This window comes from Hippoglossus stenolepis, chromosome 8 (genome assembly GCF_022539355.2).
Source record: "Hippoglossus stenolepis isolate QCI-W04-F060 chromosome 8, HSTE1.2, whole genome shotgun sequence".
In the NCBI taxonomy this organism is placed as follows: Eukaryota; Metazoa; Chordata; class Actinopteri; order Pleuronectiformes; family Pleuronectidae; genus Hippoglossus; species Hippoglossus stenolepis.
Window position 1 is genome coordinate 1,633,365 of NC_061490.1, and position 20,226 is coordinate 1,653,590.

Sequence of the window (20,226 nt, forward strand, 5' to 3'; positions counted from 1 at the left end):
ATGAAAACGAGAGGGTGAGGCAGCATTTATGCAAAGTAAATAACATACAGTCCAACTTCTGTTAAAAAACAACAACACATGTATTAGTAAGTAAAACTTTATTCTGTACACTAAGAGGTTAGCAGAATCACAGACAGCTCAGAGAAGGAATTCATAACAGAGGAAGACACATGAAGATATCCGACATCTAAACAGACATTTTTGTTACAATAGAGTTCTTCACATCTTATGCAATTCAAATAATTGAACTGAAGACCTTGACACATCTACACAGTGTGCAGGATTTGGATACAATGTCCACTAAGTGATCTCTTACTGTGGTACACATGTATATAATTCACCTAGAGAAAAAAATTACTCGGAGCAAAATCAGTACACCAGAGTTGCCAGGCCTCGAGACACTTTTTAATGTTGAAAATGCCCATATTTTTCTGGAAGAGAATTGTATGAACATCTGCCAGGTATAGTGCAGCTGCACAAATGGCAAGATGTTATAATACCTGGATTATCTACATACTCAACAATTTGCATGTGTATTTTTATTTCCTTACAAAACGCATTTATTCAAGCTTTCTCAATGTAAACTAAAAAGTGATAGATTTTTTAAGAATGCATGGATTTGACTCCAGTGCTTAGCTGTATTACTCTGTACACTCAACACTTAGTACTGACATTTCTATTAATCAAATTAATCAGCATTAGAAAGGCAGAAATTAAAATTGAGTACAAATGGGAGAACATACATTTCAGAAACAGTAAAAATTCAATCTGTGAAAATGTGGTAATTTTAAAATCATGACACTTTGGTGTTACCTCAATTTCTTTGCACAATTTCATTCACAGTTGTGTTTGGCTTGTATTCCTCAGAAGCAGTTACTTTAAATAATGTAAGAATCATTCTCGACAGCCGCTGTAGCTAAAGCAGAGTTCGCATACTTAACACTGTATTGCACCGTCCTGTCATTTTACCTGTGATTATTTGCATACATAAGCCCACACTTGGCTCCAGGCACTTCCGGTCTCAGTAGGAAAACTCACCATGAAGGTTTATTATTTACAAAATTAGGAAAAATCCTGATCTTTTCCTAAAAGATAAGTTATTAAGGCACATTTCATATTAATGTATCTGGTGTAGTTTGGTTTGGTGAGAGCTAATGAGACAGTCCTGTAAATGTAGTGTTTGTTTGGTCGCTTTGTCTTTCTTTCCTTCCAGTTCACATTGAATTTGTAGGTTATAGGGGGTTTTCATTATTTGGTAGATTTCTTCCACCTGAAAGGATAAGAAAAGAAGAAGAATGAAACATCTGACATTCAGGTCTATTATCCATGTTCAAATGTTTCTCTGAATTTTTTGTCAAATATCAGTATCAAATAAGTGACTTTATTGTCACATAATTAAATTAACAATACATGTTCTGTTCATGCTGCTCTGCATTATACAGTATAGTCATCAGTGATGGAGGAAGTACAAACATATTTAACTTAGTACAAGTACAATTAAAAAAGGCAATAATGTAATCAAGTTAAATTAAAGTACAAATTTCTACTTTAGTAAAAGTAAGGAAGTACTTGCTTTTAAATATACTTAACTTAAGTATTAAAATTAAATGTATTTGCAGAGTGTAGCCTATTCCTTAAATCATTAACTGTGTCTACCTCATCTTTTGTTTAATACAAGCACAGACTCCGTCATTAATAAAGAATGCTGCAGATGATGCTAGTGAAAACATTTCATTGTCATTTCATGGCTGAGTCTCGGTGGTGGCCTCTTCCAAATTCATTTCAGGTGTTTTGTCACTGCTGCTGAAGGAGACGGGGTCTAATGTTACCTGACCACTCTGAGTGCATCAGAATTCCATTCCATATGTAAATGTACACAATGTTTTGTGAAAATGTAGTGAAAGTTAAAAGTACAGATATTTGCCGATATATGTAGTGAAGTAAAAGCAAAAAGTACCTGGAAATAAATCTACTTATGTAAAGTACAGATACATTAAAAGTGTACAGTAACGAAATAAATGTACTTTGTTTCATCCGATCCCACCACTGGTTTGCAGTTCTGCAGGGTTCCAAAGCATGTGATGGCTCCCCTCACACATCAGTGAGTGAATGTGTGTTTCTGATCCCTCAGTGTTGGCATTGGAGTTAGTGTGGTTTGTGGTTGTGCACTTACCAACTCAACCGTCTTTGGTTATCTTGCTCTCTGTAGCTCCTGTTTCAGACACCACTGCGTGCACACATACACAAACACACACAAAGAAAGAGAGAGAGAAAGAGAAAATCAATACATGACATGATCATTTAAAACAAGCCACATTCTTGCCTTTCATGCTGAGGCCACTTTGAGCTTCTTTGAAATCAAACTGGTTGTAACTGGTATCACAATAGCCCATAGAGGTGAAGTGAAAAGCTAACATTCCTCCTTAACCACATCTGCTGCTGTCAAACTGGTTTACTAGTGGTCGAGCATGCACACACATGCATTGTGCTGTATGGTAATTGGTCTGGAATGCACGCAGCATAGCCTCCAGCGAAAAGGTCTTGCAGGAGTTATGCAAGCTCATCCACACCAGACCCGTATTCCACACGTGCTGCCTGAAAGGGGCGTCTCTGCCCTAAAAAGTACAGCATGTTCTTTGACAGTCAAGAATGGGGTGCGTGCTTTACTGAGAACCAGGATTTGCTTCTCCTTATAGACTGTGAAAATCTATACAATGGATAGTGGCTCGTTTCTTTAACCGGACCTTTCTCCCCAAATAACCAAACAGTTGTTTCTAGTTTGTTGCTTCTATGGTCTGTACTGTATGTTTGCAATGAAATACATTGGTTTGATTTATGAGAAAATACTGTATACATACAAGTTATAACTGAAATAAACTAAAGGGCACAATCTTGCATCATCTTACAGCAATCACTTCAATTTCTCTCAGAATGAGTGCTTATCGTGGTGACTGAAATGCTGTCAGGCCTCTATGATGTTTATATTGTTTTACGTAATGAGAAGTTGCAGGGCATGGTCATTGTGTTGGCAGCTCACAATGAGCACAATGAGTGAGTGTTTCATGACTGGAGCTGTTGTGCTGACAATATGTTTCTGCTGTAATCGACAAACTCAAGACGAGTGTGTATGGTTGCTTTCTGTCTCTCACACTACGTTATCAGTTCAGCCTCATGGGCCCAACAATATCCAATTCATCCTGTCAGTGTCAACCAATCACAGGAGCTCAAACAGGACCCTATGTGAGGGACTGTTCAGCACAACAGCTGAATGCTTCAGTGAGAGTGTGGTGTTGCTTATCATGTATGTGTTGGATACTTGCTTAGTTACCAATTGCAGTACCTGTAAGGGGGTGATGTTGTTAAACCCTGTCTATCTTTGGCTGCACGTGTGGTAAGAAGAGGAATTGAATGGTTAAAACAAGCGATGACTTCTTAAAGCCAGAGGTAGCATGACAGGTTTGTCGTGTGAAACAGTTCGGTCTGATCAAGTAAATCACTGAGCATCAGAAACCTGCCACAGTCAGTGCACTCTCTATTCATGGAAGCCATTGTCCACGGGAATCCTATTCTTTTCACCCTTCAGTCATTAATACTTTTGCTGTTACACCACATTCAGGTTTTTCAACTGTCACATGTAGCTAATAAAAAAACAAAATCTGCTTTAAATACAGTTCTAAATTGTAATAGATAAAATTTGCTTTAGGAGGAGTTTCTTAATTTGATCATGCCAAGCAGACAATTGAATGTATGCTTGGATGGGAAAAAGAGTAATCTTGAGGCATACCTGAGGATGAGGCTTCAGGGGCTGGTGCTGCGTTGTCCACCTTGCACTCAGAGGTCACAGTTGCTGGTAAAGCTTGAGGGGCTACTTCTGCGGGCAGCTCTGAAACGGCTGGTGTGGGCGCTGATGCCTCTGCCGTCTGGACAGATTCAGCAGCAGCAGATTCAGCTTGTGGAGCCAAAGCAGGGATGACCTCTGTGGGGCAGGTTCCCTCAGCTGGTGGGGCAGTCGCAGCTGGTTGAGTCCCAGTGCTTGCTTTATCTGTGACAGGAGATAATGGAGGCATCTCTGGAATAGTGGCCACAGCAATCTCACTATCTATTACAGGCTCTGCAGCCTCTACAGGAGCTGAAGATTCACTTGGTACTGAAGCCTCAGCTGGTTCTACAGCTTCGCCTGGTGCTGCAGCCTCAGTTGGTGCTGGTACTGAAGCCTCAGCTGGTTCTACAGCTTCGCCTGGTGCTGCAGCCTCAGTTGGTGCTGGTACTGAAGCCTCAGCTGGTTCTACAGCTTCGCCTGGTGCTGCAGCCTCAGTTGGTGCTGGTACTGAAGCCTCAGCTGGTTCTACAGCTTCGCCTGGTGCTGCAGCCTCAGCTGGTGCTGGTACTGAAGCCTCAGCTGGTTCTACAGCTGTAGTTGGTGCTGGTACTGAAGCCTCAGCTGGTTCTACAGCTTCAGTTGGTGCTGGTACTGAAGCCTCAGCTGGTTCTACAGCTTCAGTTGGTGCTGCTACTGAAGCCTCAGCTGGTTCTAAAGCTTCGCCTGGTGCTGCAGCCTCAGTTTGGGCTGGTGCTGCAGCCTCAGCTGGTGCTGGTGCTGCAGCCTCAGCTGGTTCTACAGCTTCAGTTGGTGCTGAAGCCACAGCAGGTTCGACAGTTTCACCTGGTGCTGCAGCCTCAGTTGGTGCTGAAATTTCACCTGAGGATTCAGTTGGTGTTGCTAAAGGAGTCTCTGCTGCTGCATCGTCAGGTGGAGCCTCTGCCTCCACAGGAGAAGACACTTCTGCAGGGGCCTCAGCGACCTCAGTTGCTGCCTCTTCCACCACCACTCGGACCTCTGCTGGCTCAGATACAGGTTCAATAGCAGGGGTAGAGGGTTCAGGGGAGGCCTCAGCCGGCACAACAGAAACCTCCTCAACAAATGCAGGGGCCTCTGCCTGCTCCAATACAACAGAATCAACAGCGGGGGACTCCTCTTTGACCTCAGGTGTGGCCTCAGTCACTACAGTTTCTACAGGAGCAGCTTCCTCCCCTGGGGTTAATGCCTCCACTGCCACAACAGCAGCCTCAGTGGAGACTTCTGCTGGAGCAGCAGCTGGGGCCTCTAGAGCTGGCTCTTCAGGAGCAGCAGGTTCTGGCTGTGGTTCCATAGCAGCCAGAAGGTCCTCTCCAGAGCCAAGATCCTCCTGGGCCTCCAGGGCCACTAACACAGCCTCTGCCTCATCATCAGTTCCTGGTTGAAGATCATCTGGTAAGGCAGTCTGCACAGGCAGCTGCATCTGGTCCTCGATGGTTTGTGCATCTTCTGCGATGAAACCATTTCTGACTCCTGTCAAGACACGGACAACAAAAGCTTGATTAGGATTTAACCCTGTGACACTGATCAATACTCATCAGCCCAGGCACATCAGCCCAACTGTTTACACCCTGTTAATATGTAACACTAATTACATGACAACAGTGAGCAACAAAACAAGCCTTCAGGAATGTTACTTACCTAAATTTGTTGTAAACTTGGTAGGGGATATAAACTAGTCTGTATGGTTTAGTTAATTAATTACCACATCTGTCATTAATTTAACTATTTTCATACCATGTACCAGAGTAAGAAATTGAATTATCTGAGCAAATTGCAAGGTGTTATTGCAAGGTCTTGATTAAATACATTATACTTATTTTTAAACTGATTTTCAATTTGATAATTTCATATAAATCTGACAAAATGACAATCCATTTTATGTGCACATGAGCAATGATTTATTAATGTGGATTACTTTAACTCATTAAACACGTAAAACCTCATCCTATGAATGAAGCAGATGCAGCAAATAACTCAACGTGGAATGCAAGAAATAAGAAATACGGGGCACACAGAATGCGTGCTGAGAAAAGCATCCTTTCATTTCCGTGGCTGAAAGTGATTTATTGAAGCCTGCGTTTGTCAAAAGCCCCGAGGACAAGTCTTTCTCAAAGGAAATAAGACACATGTGCCGATGGCTTTGCAGCCTTCAGAGAAATGACTATGTTTTCATTCTTATCTACTAAACCCTGTTCTTATAGCTGTGCGTGTGAACAAGCCCCGGGAAAAGTAGAGAAGGGACAATAGTGAGCTTGGCTAGTTTCACTCAAATGTCAGGAACGTCAATGCACATCTCAGTTACAACAGAAGCTTTTGACGTATATTATTATTTTACGGATAACTGGGTGGACATTGTTAACAAATGAGATGACCTAGAGGGGTGCAGTCGGCTGAATGAGCAGATGGTTTGGACGCTGCAGCTTCCTGATTTTATTTGTCTGTCAGACGGGGTGAAAAGAGCTGAGAGTGATGGGTGGAAGGGAATGTGACGGCCTGGCAACTCGAATGACAATGAGCCAGTGGAAGAACACGCAAGTTGGGCCTCCAGGTTGAGTGAAACCTGTTTTAAACTTTCTCATTTGAGCTGAGAGTGTGAGAATTTCTAATGTCGTGAAGCCTTGGATAGTGTTTGTTCTGCAATTTTTAAATGCTTGTGAAGTGATTGGACTGTCCTTAAAAGATTTCCAGAATCAATCTCCTACTGTGACCCAGAAATCCACCTCACAGACCAAATATGACACAGAATAGAAAGCTGTTTGAGCACTGGGCCAGAACTGGTGCTGGAAAGTCAATGTGTATGTTTGGGTCGAGACAGAGACAGCCTCTCCAGACATGGATGGCTTGTGTGTCAACATGATTTAGCAGCCAAAGATGACAGAGATCCCAGTCAAAACAGGGGCATGGCTCGCCAGAGGCACAAGAGGGCGGGGGCGAGAGGGGTCTGACGGGGGATGGGACCAGTGGTGACTTGGACGGAATACAGTTGATTTGTTAAACAGACTGTATACTGTGTGATTTAAAGCCACTTTTTACAGATGACTGCCTGGACAATAAGTGGTTTTCTTGTTGGGCTGATGTCAGAGCCTGGAAAGTGATCCAAGCTCCTCCAGGTGACCCTGGCTGGGCAGCTGTAGAGACAATGCCCTAACACAAACATCACACGGTGACATAGTGGAAGATGGAAATGCACTACTTTAACACAGAGGAACTATGCCACCTCTAATAAGTATATGGAACACTACAAAACATTCTCAAAAACAACAATCATCATCTTTTCCTTATGCAAATTAAATCATTAATTTGACTGTAACAAAAGCAATCACATGTGAAAAAGACAAGGGGAGTAACTGTCATGTTGTATGTATAGGGAGGGGGTGGGTGGAATGCAGTGAGAACATACTGTACATGCAGCTGTGCCTGGCATGACAATGCCACATGCCAGTGGGCTGTCGAACCTATGAATGAACAATCATGGACTGTGTCAGGCTTCTTGGTGGGCGTCTGCATAGGCTTGAACATAGATTCCATGTGCAAAGCTTTAAACATATCTGAAGTCACAAATCACACCACTGCAGTGTGGCAGCGAACAAGTTGGGCCACATCTCCAGCCTCAGGCTGCAGATAGACTGCTAAGAGTTCCCAGGTGGATTCACTTAGTGCTACTGAAGGAGCTGCATGCAGCCCCAGCTAAAATCTAGCAATTTATATAAATCTAAATCCCCATTCACTTTATGGAATGATGGAGAATAAAGTAAAGTAACACATGATCATGCAAGTCAGCTCCTTCTCAGGTTTCATTCATTCACTTTTACAGTTTTTATAAATCAGAGTATGTCATGCAAAACAATGACAGACTAAATGCCAACCACTTCTGGAGAGTGATGAGAAAATGGCTCAACATGTCCACAGTTCTCTGACCACTGCAGAGTGCTGTGCAGCAGAATAATTTAAAAAGCACACAGTGTCCCAGACGTACCAGCAGCATGCACCCCTTAGCAAGGCTTGACTCAGAAAGTGAAGAGCAACTACTGCACATCTCTATGTATGGTCAGCCTCAGCATGAGTATATATAGAGTAAAAACATGCACACGCACGCTGGTGTATATCATATTTCAAAACTAACTCAAAGATACATTACTCAACATGAATGTGATCTCTTCTTACCTGCTGTGTCTCCATTGCTCTCCTCTGGCTTTGTACCTGGTCTTTTCTCTTGATCCACAGTCTGTGCACTGGATGAGGAGCACCCCATGTTTGACAATTAGGATGAGGTGATCCAAGAACCTGGAAGCTATTGAGGAGCCAACACAAGTCCTAGTGCTCTCTTTCAACAAAGACAGAGACTGCCAAGCAATAAAAACATGGACAGCGAATCTCTCTTTAGTTTCTAAGAGTAGCTGGGCACCATTATCTCTCAGTCTGTGTGTTTGCACATGGCCTCCTGCCCTCTGGCCCCAGACAAGGATCTGTTGTGAGCATATAGAGCAGCACAGGCAACTCCAGCTGAATGTTCCTAGACTGATTCCTGCTCAGTCACTCTATTCATACAGGAGGGGGAGGGGGAGGAGGAGACCAACATGTGCATGAAGTGTGACCTCCCCTTTAAAGGAGTGTCCCCTCTGGCTTTCGAGAAGCACATTAACAAGGCATTCTCTCTCTACTGGCTCTATTTGTGGAGTCACTGAAGGTATGCTGTTTAAATATTGACAAGGCAGCTTTTAGTACATTCTGTACTTTCTGTGACAATAAGACCCCGATAGACATCATCACAAAACCTAATAAAAACATCATGAGTGTTTATTTGTCACTTTTCTGTTTCAGAGACCATTACAGACAAAAATACATAGAATACATTGTGTTGCCTACAAAAGTGTATAAATAGCTTCCGCAGAAAGCATTGCATTTGTGTAACTTGCTGAGCAGGATTCAAGGGATCCTGAGGATGCTGATGGATGAGTCTCAGCCTTTTATTTGTGCACAACTTGATTCTCGAGTTTCTCCAGCTTCTTGGACATGGTCTCAAGTAGGCAGGTTAAGGAAAGACACAGATCCAAATGAAGACACAACATACGTACATAGGTTTCTAAGAATTTATGTTAAAATCATCACAAATAAAAAATGAGGATTCAGTTGGTGTTGCCAAAGATGATTCCTCTATTTTATATTATCATTATATATATAGTCACTTCTTATAATTTTTAACATTATTAATCTTAATGTAGTAATATGTTCTACCTGTGTTCTGGTGTATGTATGACTTCCTTTATATTTGAACATTTCAGAGACAAATAGACTCCTCTACATTTATCTGATACCTTAGTTACTTTTCAGATTACGATTGTGTTACAATACTAGGTTCAAACAGCGTCTACTTTGGGCCCAAATGTTTCAGATAACCTGTGTCAGAGACAAATACATTTTGATTTATTTAATTGAATACATTTTCATTGTATTTAAATTTCTCAAATAGTTTAATCCAAATAACTGTAAAACTATCAAAAACATTTTACTCAACATTTTACAACTTGACTTAACTAGCTAGCTGTACGCAAAGTAAGAAGCTCGAGCTCGATATATACTGTAAAAGATATATCAGATACAGGTGCCATTTTAATGTTAAACCTGTACCTATGTTGTTGTCAATACTTTTGTACTTATACTTAAGTATGATAACAAATGCACAACTTGTATTTGCATTGGAGCCCAGTGGCTGTTGTTACTATACTGTAGGTGTAGTGATTAGTCAGAACCAACTCATCAGCATTTATGAGGGAGCTTAGTATATAGCTTCATACATGTTATTTTATTATCCCTTCACCTTTAAAAAGGTTATAATTAGTGTTGACGTTCACTGTCTGACCAGACCATGTACAAATATTTAGTTAATAAATATGATATACATTTTCATGTGTTAATTGTAATACCAGTAGTTTATGATTTGGACTTCCTTACACAGGAAAAAAAGCTTTATAATTTGTTACCCTCTTAAATATTTTCATGTTAAGAGTAATTTGTTTGTCATAGACATTAAGATGTGGATAAAACCAAATGTGGATAAAAAACACTGTGGATAAAACAGTGTTTTTCATAAATTGCAATTCTTTTTTTCGTGGTCCCTCAGATATATGTGTCAGAGTTAAAGGAATAGTTCACCCAAAAATTCAAATTCACTCAATTTCTACTTACCCCTATGCCGATGGAGGAGTGGGTGAAGTGTTTGAGTCCACAAAACACTTCTGGAGTTTCAGGGGTAAACAGAGTAGCAGCCGAATCCAATACAACTGAAGATATTAGTGAGCTATCTTCAGTCGTAAAAAAACTACAGAAAAAACATACAACATGCCTCCATACTGCTCAAGTGGTGCATCCAAGTGTCCACAAGCCCACTAATGCTCACTAATATCTTCAGTTGTATTAGATTCAGCTGCTACCTGGCTACTACGCTGTTTACCCCTGAAACTCCAGTGTTTTGTGGACTCAAACACTTCACCCACCCCTCGATCGGCATAGGAGTGAGTAGATAATGAGTGCATTTTAGGGTGAACTATTCCTTTAAAGCTCTGTCCTGTTTTCTTCTAAATTCATCAGAAAATAGACTATAGATCATGATTCTATTCTGTATTACAACTGACACGAGTCTTTTTTGCACTACTGGAGGTGCAGTGTTTGTGAAACAACCAACAGTGCTAATGTGTCTCCTGTGTCCCCTGAGTCTCTCTTTTAAAGGCAGATACCAAAACTTAATTTAGAATGCTCCTCTATTTAGAAAATACCTGAGAAACCTACCATAAAACCTATGCTGAATGTTTGTATAATTATGGAGAAAAGGATATTATTCTGCACCAGGTTCTTCAGCTTCTCAGTGACCTGGTTTTGAAACATGATCACGTTCTCACACTGGCACATGTTTTCATCAGCTGGTTTGTCTGTGGGGGAAAAAGAAATAAGATGAAAAATCTTCTTGTCCTTGAATCAGTTTCTCTTGTCTCACCTTCACTCTCTTACCCTTTTCCTCACCCTATGCAGTGAAGCTGGGAGCGATACAGTAAGAAGTACATTATGCTATGAGCACACAGCAGGTGGCAGTGATGCACCATTATTTACTCAACATAAAGCTCAAGAATACTGAGCAGTGATGTTGGTGAACATTTTGGAGACTGTTGTGTTAAAACAGCTGGTTTTTGGTTGATAGAGCACTGTGGTTTTTTGGGGTTATTTTTCCTTACTCTAGTCGAGGGTTAAGGATCTAGAATGTTGCACCTTGTTAAACCCCAAATCGTGATTTGTGAATATGTGCTAATCAAATACATTTTTAATTGATTGACTGATGGTTTGACAGAGTAGTTCAGTACTTCAGCTGTGAGTGAGCACCTTTACATATCCTGGATTTGAGCTTCTTTGTAATTTCTCCCATCTTTTCAAAATCCTCTGCATAGTAAAGATGCTTTTCATCAGGCTCGGAGGCTATTTCTCTCAGCTCCTGCTCAATGGCTTTTCCAACACCCAAGGCATACATGGTGATCCCTGGAAGTAAAAGAAAACATGATGAGCAGCAAATGGCCATAGGAGCAAAGTTAATTTGATTAAAATTTGTAACTCCACAAATTGTCAAATTTCCCATGTAAAACTAACCAGAGTTCTTTGCTTTAGTCGCCCATTCAGAGATATCATCCTGTGATCTCCCATCAGTGAACACAACAGTGACACGTGGGGTGTTTGGCCTGGCGCCCTCTTTCACTGAAAAGCTGAACTCAAACATGTGACGTAAGGCTGAGCCCGTCATAGAACCTCTCCCCATGTACTGCATCCGGGCCACAGCCTGTTTGACGTCCTGCGCTGTGGTGTACTGGCCCAGGGTGAACTGGGTGCGGACTTTGGTGGAATACTGAAGAAGGCCGACGTGTGTGCCTGTCTTGGAAATGTCCAGCGAGTCCACAATGCCGTTTACAAAGTGTTTGACCAGCTCGAAGTTGGCAGGGCCCAGACTCTTGGAGCCATCGATCACAAAAACCAGATCCATGACTCCATCGCCACACTCTGGCTCTGTCAGACACACAAATATAAAAAAATATGTTTCATTTATTAGTACATAAGTGAACATCTGAAGATGATGGTCTGTATTAAAGGAGTTTAAGATCATACTTTTGCAGCTCTTCCCATCCTCAGCCAAGATATATCCTTCAAAACATCTGCAGATGTAAGAGTCAGTGGTGCTGACACACTGATGTTCACAGCCATGGTCCACAGTCTGACATAGATCCACACCTATGAGTTTAATTGTACAGAGACAAAGACATTTATAAAAAAAAAAACATGAAAATCAAGGGTGTAGTAATCATTAAAATGAATTAAAACTATAAAAATTGATATTTGTTTTAGCTGTTTGCTATTTTACGTCATCCTTCATGTTATCAACATTATCAACTTGAAGACATTCATCATGGCGAACACAGAATATCCCATTAATCTAGGAAAAGGCAAAGTTTGTCTTTTTAGTGAGTGCTGGGAATAACACTGACCTCTCGACCGGATAATAAATTCATTCAAAATGATGTACCATGTAAATAGTGCAGCAGGACGGAGAAACATTCAGAGCAACATTTGAAAACATGCAGATGGACGTTTAACTTCTGAAATATGTTTCCGTCTTTTTTACACGCTTAAATGTATAATCAAGCCAGTCAGTCTATTTGTATATACCTTATGTGTATATGTATATGCATACATATACGTGTAGGATTACTTGTATGTATATGTATACTTATTAGTAGAATCAAATTGTAATATTGCAAATAAATATGCTAACATGAAATATCTTTTATGTGCAGTTTACTTGGACTCACTCTGACATGTTTTGCCATCAGGTCGCAGTGTGTATCCTTCTCTGCATTTACACACACATGAATCTTCTGTGTTCATGAAGTCGTGTTCACAGCCATGTTTCCCATCAGCACAGTGATCAGTCTCTGCAGGGAGTATAGTCAGATGAGGAGTAATTACTGGGGAAATGAAAAGCATCTCTAAACTGCTTTATTCATTTGTGTGGGAATAAACTGTACTGTATTTTAAACTATTATTAGCATTTTGTAAATAATAGTTTAAAATGCTTGTTGTCATGTTGGACATTTGGACTCAACCCCAAAGTCAAATTGTTCTTCTACTAACACAACGTATAGGATCAAGGAAATCTACATTAGATATTAATTATGTGCACATAGAAATCAATAAGACATCATTGTGGTAGAGCTGCTTTCTTACTCTGAGATTCTGATGCAAATCTTTCTCTCATTACAGCAAAACAAGGAGAGAAGCATTTGGATTCTTACTCTTGCATGTTTTCCCATCAGGCCTGAGTGTGTAGCCTTGTCTGCATTTGCACACACATGAGTCGTCTTTATTTTCAAACTCCTGTTCACAGCCATGAGAACCATCAGCACAGTGATCAATCTCTGGGTGACAATGGACAAAAAAAACAAAATTAGAGACGAGCAGAGAGATTGTTGCTTTGTTTACATGAATCAAGATCTAACTCCTGACAAATCATCAATATGCCCCCTCCACCTTCCCCATTGCACTATTTCTCTACTTCAGAGACAAATTGTAGAAAACTTATACCAAAGTAGGATAACTGGACATCTACAATAGATACAAATCTGGACAGATTTACACATGTAAATTCATAACTCATCTTTGTTTAAAGTGCTGTCTTGCTCTAAAAGTATAAAGAAAATATTGAACTTGATTTTTCAAATATAGCGTAAGTTGGGGAAAAAAAGCATCTGACACTTACTCTTGCAAGTTTTTCCGTCAGGGTTGAGTGTGTAGCCTTTTCTGCATTTACACACACAGGAGTTGTTGGTGTTCATAAACTCCTGCTCACACCCATGGGTGCCGTCAGCACAGTGATCAATTTCTGAATGCCATTAGATATAAACAGAAAAGAGCAGAGAGATTGTAAGTTTCTGTGGTGGCTCCAAAAAGTCAGACTTCATTTGGAGTCTTCATTTGTCTGTGTGCAACACCTTGTGTCAACCTGCTCCTCGTTGGTCTGCTGATGCTGTATGTGGCTGTTTGCAGTCACTTTTACCTGATTGCTGCAAGACAAAGTCATTTACCCCACATACTTACAGCCACAGCTCCCCTGGTCACAGTGGTTTATTTCTAAAGGGAGATTCATCTCAATTGCTCTACTTCTAGTGCTGCTGCTGGATTTACTAGGATATCTTTTGATACAGCTTTTGCAAAATTAAGGACTTGGAGATAGACACATACTGTGCATAGTCTACCCACTATACGAGAACAAAACGGACAAAAGACCAGTAAAAATCATTCTTCCACTCAAAATCAATGTTCACTCTGGTAAAGGTGCAGAGTTGGAACTCCAGACGGGAAAGATCAAAACTTCATTCTTGTTTTGATTTGGAGATACTATGACACCCTGGATACACCTCCACGTTTCACCAGCCACCCTGATGATTGCAAAAGCACACTTCCTTCAGGAAAACTCCCCCACTTAATCTCTGTTAATGTCCTCAGAGGAGCAAAAGAGACGTTTTCCAGCCGTGGGTGGAGGTTCGTTTCTAGTAAGAGGAATGCTGACTTTGAATTGGATGCCCATCAAAATGACACATGTTGCCCATATTTATCCTAGTGCACCATTGTTTATTCAGCAAACACTTTAAAGTCTCATATTTTCCGCATTGAGGTGGTGAACATTATCTACTGAGGGAATAAAATATTATATAAAAACTGCTCTAAAAGGATTATTTGTATTCTTATGATTACTTAGTATTCATGGTGATCAAAGTCACATAATTAACACTGGCACTGTATATAGTGAAATTGTCACAGTGAAGAAAAGATAAGGCGCCCCATTTGTAAACCAGAAACAACACCACACTGAAGTTCAGATATAAATAAGATTTGCACTGGAGAAGATTCAATGTTCTTCATTTTGATGGTCTTGTATTAAAGCTTCCACTGGTCTGTTTTCAAAATTAGAAGATTCTCAGTCAGTCTGGTTGAATGAAGCTGAAAATATTGTCGTGTGTATGCAACTGGATATCATTTTGTTATGGTTATTTAGGGCTTATAGGGCTTTAGAGTCAATCATATTCAAATGCAATATACAGTAAATTGGTAGGACTAAAGAAATCAAGATGAAGAAAGATGGAAAAAGTTCCTGGTAAAGTAAGAGATGTATTTTTACTGTTGCATGTCTAGGTCTATGTTGAGTTGATAACCTGGCCGACAGTGGCACTCGTAGTCATCAGGCAGGTGAGTACAGATGTGTTCACAGCTGATCCACCACATTGACAACATGGAGTGAAATCCTCCATCTACACAGGAATCAAACCTGCAACTGCTGCTTGATTTGTCAGGCAAAACAAGCTGTAAACAAGACACTGATATACTGATTATCATCTGTTAAGTGGCTAACCTATCAGCAAACAAAAGTCCACTACATTCAGAGAAGTATTCATGCTACTTTCAGTTCTGTTTTGGTCTCCGCCATCTGCAGAGAGAAGTGTTTGTCTCTTTAGCTCTTTTGCTCCACCATGTTTTCCAGCTCTAACTGTGTCTGCTGCTGTACGTGTGCAATGGTTTTCGAGAGCTTTTCTGTTAAGTACTGCTGCCTAATGAAGCCGGATGAGAGTGAAGCTAAACAGAAAAGGTGAGGTCACACAAATCTAAACAATGAAGGGCGTGTTTTGTTTGTCAAGTGACCTCCTGTCATGCAAGGTCTAACTAAGTATCCCTTTCATTCAATCAAGCTGCACCAAAACACACACCCATAGATATCAGTGAAGTGTGCTTCATTTTAAAATTTTAAAATTTGGATATCTCTATCTCGCAATGTAAAAGAAAGTGATTAAAAAAAAATCCTTAAACCGCGCCCTGATCCAGATCTACACCTAGATTTAATGGGTTCGTCTCTTACCAAACCCTTTGTTGAAATCTGTCCAGTCGTTTTAGTTTTATCTTGCTTATCTTGAACAAACAAACAAACAAATAAAAAACACACAAACAGACAGGGGTGAAAACAAACCCTCCTTGGTGACGCTCTAATGAGACCTTCAATGTCTCTTACCTTAGATGAACCATTTCAAAGTAGAGTTACAAAAGGGCTGGAAATTCCATTAATCATGCCTTCCTCATATTGTCTAGGAAAGTGAAGCTGCTTTGTTAACGTGAATGAGTCAAAAAAAGAGTCCCCTTTAATTAAAAAACAGTTCCTTCACCTGTACATGTCTTTCCATCAGGGTTTAGGATGAACCCTTCCCTGCACTGGCACCGGTACGAAGCAGGGCTGCTCACACAGATATGTTGGCACTGATGGTCCACAACCTCACACATCTCTGAAACTAATGCATGCAGGGATATACGTGACACATAGACTCAAACTCATGGATATGCTCATAAATGCTTGCATAAATGAATGAAGAGAAGTAGATGGGATTCGTCACCTCCACACAGTTTGGACTGGAACACGGAGATGAGGGTTTCTATCTGGCTGAAGTTGGCCACCAGGTGAACATGCTCAGAGTGAGGCTCGCTCCCTATGGCCTTCAGGGTGTTCATATCCACCCTGCCCACTCCGATAGCAAAGATCTGGATGCCAACCTGCCTCGCCTGAGCTGCAACCTCCTCTACCGTGTCCTGGGGCCTCCCATCAGTCACAATCATAGCAATTCGTGGGATGTGCAGGTTTGCCGGTCGTGCTCCCTCTTCCTCCGTGAAGGCCGTCTCCATGGTGTACTGGATGGCCAGACCGGTCATGGTCCCTGTGGCAAGGTGCTCCATGTTCCTCACCGCCTGCTCCACTTCGGCCTTATTGGTGTAGTTCTTGAGGGAGAACTCAGGCTGGACCACGCTGCCATACTGGAGCAGGCCAACCCGTGTCGCATCAGGGCCAATCGTGAGGAACTGAATCACGTTGATGATGAAGGTTTTGACCTTCTCATAGTCGTTGGGACGGATGCTTCTGGAGCTGTCGATGACAAAGACAAAATCCAGGGGGATGGCCTTGCAAGGGTTCTCTGTGATGAAAGACATGGAGGTACATTGTGATTAAGTGACTTCAAGCCTTAATCTAAACCAGATTTAAAGACCTATTTGACTTTGTGACAGAAATAGATGATGAAACAAACATAGATTTTACTAATGACTCACGTGCTGCTTTGGTTTGGACATCAGTCTCATTCTTCCTTCTGGCCATGAGGGGTCTGGGACGGCGCCTTTCAACCCGAACTGCGTTACAGCAAAACAGGCAGACGAGGCCGAGGGCCAGGATCCTCATTCTGACAAGAGGCGACAACTGCAGCGTTTATAGAGAGATAAAGACTCAAACACAAGAGCTGATAGAAACCCTCAGCATGTCATGGCATGCCAGCAACAATGCAGGAAGGAAATATGACCACAGAAAATGTTTTTTTATATCATATATTATATTGTATTTTGTTTTTAACTACATATGTACTCAATGACAGTTTTTAGAGAACATCTATCTCGGTTCCAAAGACATTTGACAGACTCTTAACAACTGATTATTTGCATTAATTCTTTGTTGCTATAACTTCCTAATTCTATAAAATTATAAAATTGTGATAATTAAGAATAGATGTGTGCACCTCTCATCTAATTGTTTTTGCAAGTGCACAGTTAAAGTCCAAGGCACATCACGTCAAGTTGTCAAATACATAACTTATTTTGGGTCAATTCTAATATTTGAGGACGACCGCTCTACCCCTCAGCCACAGCCGCCACTTTATGACTCATGTTTTGTTTAATCCCAACTTTTTTCCACCCATTTGAAACCAGAGAGATGAGCAGAGAGAAAATCTTACAATACTAACATTTCTAATGGAAAATAAACAGATGTGTTCTCACCTTGGTCTTGGAAACTTTCTATTCAAGTTCAACTTCATCACTTAAAGAAGCGATTTCTTTTAAAGGACATTTTCTTTCCAGTTTGAACCAAAGAATCATTTCGATAAAAATGTAACATGCTTTACTAATGGCCTCATAGTGAAGCTCGTTCTATTACAGAAGCCTGTGGATAACCTTAGAGTTATGCTCTATGAAATGGGAATTAATAAAATACTTACTGCTTCCTACTGGTACAAATACAATGATGAACAAGTGAATAACAAAAAACATTTTAGAGGGAAAGTGACATAATCTGTTGTGTAATTAATTATTTCCTTTTCCTTTAAAATAGTCAGTTGTCCCGCCCTCATAGGTACAGTATCTTCCTGTGTTCATACATTTTAGTGCCAGCAAGAATCAGTAAGTTTCTTTTGGAACCTGATTAATACAACTAAATTACACTGTAAATCATGTCCTGTATTATATAGTGTGTGTTTTACTATTGTCCAATTTACCACCAAATTCTATTGATAGCTGTTGTTTTTGAGATTCTGCTTATCGACACAAAAATAATCATACAGGGCTGAAAACATAATCTCCTTGGTGTAGGAAACAAATGTAGTGTCCCTGTGTGTGTAAGTTGAATAGTGAATTGCTACGTTAATGACCAAGAGGGATATAAATAGGAAGAACTTTCACCTCTTGCATATTTGACCTGCTCAGCTTCAGATTTCACATTTGAGTGTATATAGTTGTATTACATACAGCTTGGTACAAGACTCGGAAAGCAAAGGAAAAAAGGCCCATGTCAGATCAGATATTAGAAATATTAGAATAAAAAAATCCTTTTTATTTATCAATTTCTATCTTAAAATGTGTGAGCTACACGGGAGGGATATGTATGCACTGGTTTCAGGATGTTTTGCTGCCCAGGTGGTGTAAAGTGATTTACAAGAGGCTGAAAAGCACCACAGACTGTTTCCCTATCCAGTCCCCAAGTGAGCCATTCATATCCAGACTGCTCGCTGTCTGAAACAAGTTTGTGATCAGTGCACAAATAGCAAATAGATCCACATTCAAAAACACAACGACGTGGCATTAGTCATACAGGAGGAGTCTAGGTTCTGAGGCAACATGTAGGTGATACGAATGAGATGAAGAGGTTCTGAACATCTCCATCAGCCTTGTCCAGGATGATGACACTGACCAAGGGGTCAATCTGTTTGCAGCTCTGGTAGACGACCAGTCTCTCACTGATACGTATATGGTAGCTGCTGACCTGAGACCTGCAGGGGTCACGTATCCATGTTGCATCCCACACCGAGCTTTTCACCTCTGACCTCACATCTGTTTAATGTCTGTCTGCCACAGGTCTGACACTGGTTTCTTCATTTAGAGCAGTCAACGTGTAGTGCCCCACACATGCTGCCATCCTGCAGTATCCTTACTTCCCTCAACTCTGTCCGACACTGACATTCATTTTATACGTTTAGTAGTTTGAACTAAAATACTTTCACAAACATTCATTCTATAATAAAGAATCAATATGAGTAACAACTGGTACATCAAGGCCAAGGGAAGCACAGAAACATGAAGTTTTTGTTTAGATTTTCTTTCAAATAAAAGTATGTGTGTGTGTGGGTGTGAGAGAGAGAGAGAGAAACTGAAATGTTTAAGCGATTACTCTCACATTTCATTATGAATGAAAGCCAAAGTAGTGTGTTTACTACGAAATATAAAAACAGCATGTACCTCACTGTGTTCCATGGGACCTGATCTGTTTTGCACATTCCCTTTTTGATGGCTTCTCATGAGGCACGTGACGTAAGCACAGTGTTTCCTAACCTAGATCTTAAGTAAATACAGAGCAGGTGACATTTGCTGATTCCTCTTCTGAGCATTAACTTTTTTTAAAAGATTTGCAAATATGCATGTAAAGTCATCAGTGTTCCAGCAAATAAAACTGACTCATACTTTCAGAAAAAAATTATAAATCTACTTACTTTTTTCCAATGAATATTAACAATCTCTCAAATTCCTGCAATCAGAGGCTTCCAAGAAATCCCAACACTGAGTCAAGAGAAGAGCCGAGCTGAAAAAAATCTGCCAGTTGCTCCAAACTGTAAACATGCTCTGTAAAACCTGTCTTTTAGTATCTGTGCATGCTCTGCTCTTTACTCCATCCTCTCTCTGCTTCTCTGTTACTCCCCCTCTGACTTTAACCACAGAGACGCCTCTAGTTCAGCTCACACGTTCAGTAAAACAGTAACTCTGTGGATTTCATTCAGATACTTTTGCGAGCAGATATAGCTGGAACCAAACCCCAAAGTTTGACACCTTCAAAAACGTTTCAAATTTATAAATAAAGTGAGTATTTTTATATAAAGTCGAGTCTGAAACATTTCACAAGTGGAGTCTGAAACATTTCACGTTTTAAAAAAGTGGAGTCTTAAACATTTCAGATTTATATAATTGTGGAGTCTCAAACATTTCACATA

The 20,226-nt window shown here is 40.6% G+C and overlaps 2 protein-coding genes across 6 annotated transcripts; both read right to left on the minus strand.

Annotated features, from left to right (window-relative positions):
* Nucleotides 1-81: 81 nt before the first annotated feature.
* Nucleotides 82-8,516, minus strand: LOC118113635 (skin secretory protein xP2). 3 transcript variants are annotated; one of them, XM_035163540.2, is made up of 5 exons: nt 8,024-8,516; nt 4,395-5,329; nt 3,785-4,334; nt 2,174-2,227; nt 82-1,270 (listed from the first exon to the last, which is right to left on the minus strand). In XM_035163540.2, the coding sequence occupies exons 1-4, from the start codon at nt 8,109-8,111 to the stop codon at nt 2,178-2,180; spliced, it is 1,623 nt and encodes a 540-aa protein (XP_035019431.2). In that variant the 5' UTR covers nt 8,112-8,516; the 3' UTR covers nt 82-1,270; nt 2,174-2,177. The 3 variants fall into 3 exon arrangements, with proteins under 3 accessions (XP_035019431.2, XP_047196761.1, XP_047196760.1); XM_047340805.1 differs by having other exon boundaries at nt 3,785-4,154; nt 4,215-5,329; XM_047340804.1 differs by having other exon boundaries at nt 3,785-5,329.
* A 117-nt stretch (nt 8,517-8,633) lies between these two features.
* LOC118113637 (matrilin-2) lies at nt 8,634-20,071 on the minus strand. Of its 3 annotated transcripts, XM_035163548.2 has the most exons (12): nt 19,732-20,065; nt 17,033-17,177; nt 16,327-16,899; nt 16,102-16,224; nt 13,650-13,772; nt 13,186-13,308; nt 12,703-12,825; nt 12,002-12,124; nt 11,492-11,902; nt 11,231-11,383; nt 10,693-10,785; nt 8,634-8,882 (listed from the first exon to the last, which is right to left on the minus strand). In XM_035163548.2, exons 2-12 carry the CDS (start codon nt 17,157-17,159, stop codon nt 8,827-8,829), a joined length of 2,028 nt encoding a protein of 675 aa, XP_035019439.2. In that variant the 5' UTR covers nt 17,160-17,177; nt 19,732-20,065; the 3' UTR covers nt 8,634-8,826. The 3 variants fall into 3 exon arrangements, with proteins under 3 accessions (XP_035019439.2, XP_035019438.2, XP_035019437.2); XM_035163547.2 differs by having other exon boundaries at nt 11,492-12,124; nt 17,033-17,160; nt 19,732-20,071; XM_035163546.2 differs by having other exon boundaries at nt 11,492-12,124; nt 19,732-20,071.
* Between the last annotated feature and the right edge of the window lie 155 nt (nt 20,072-20,226).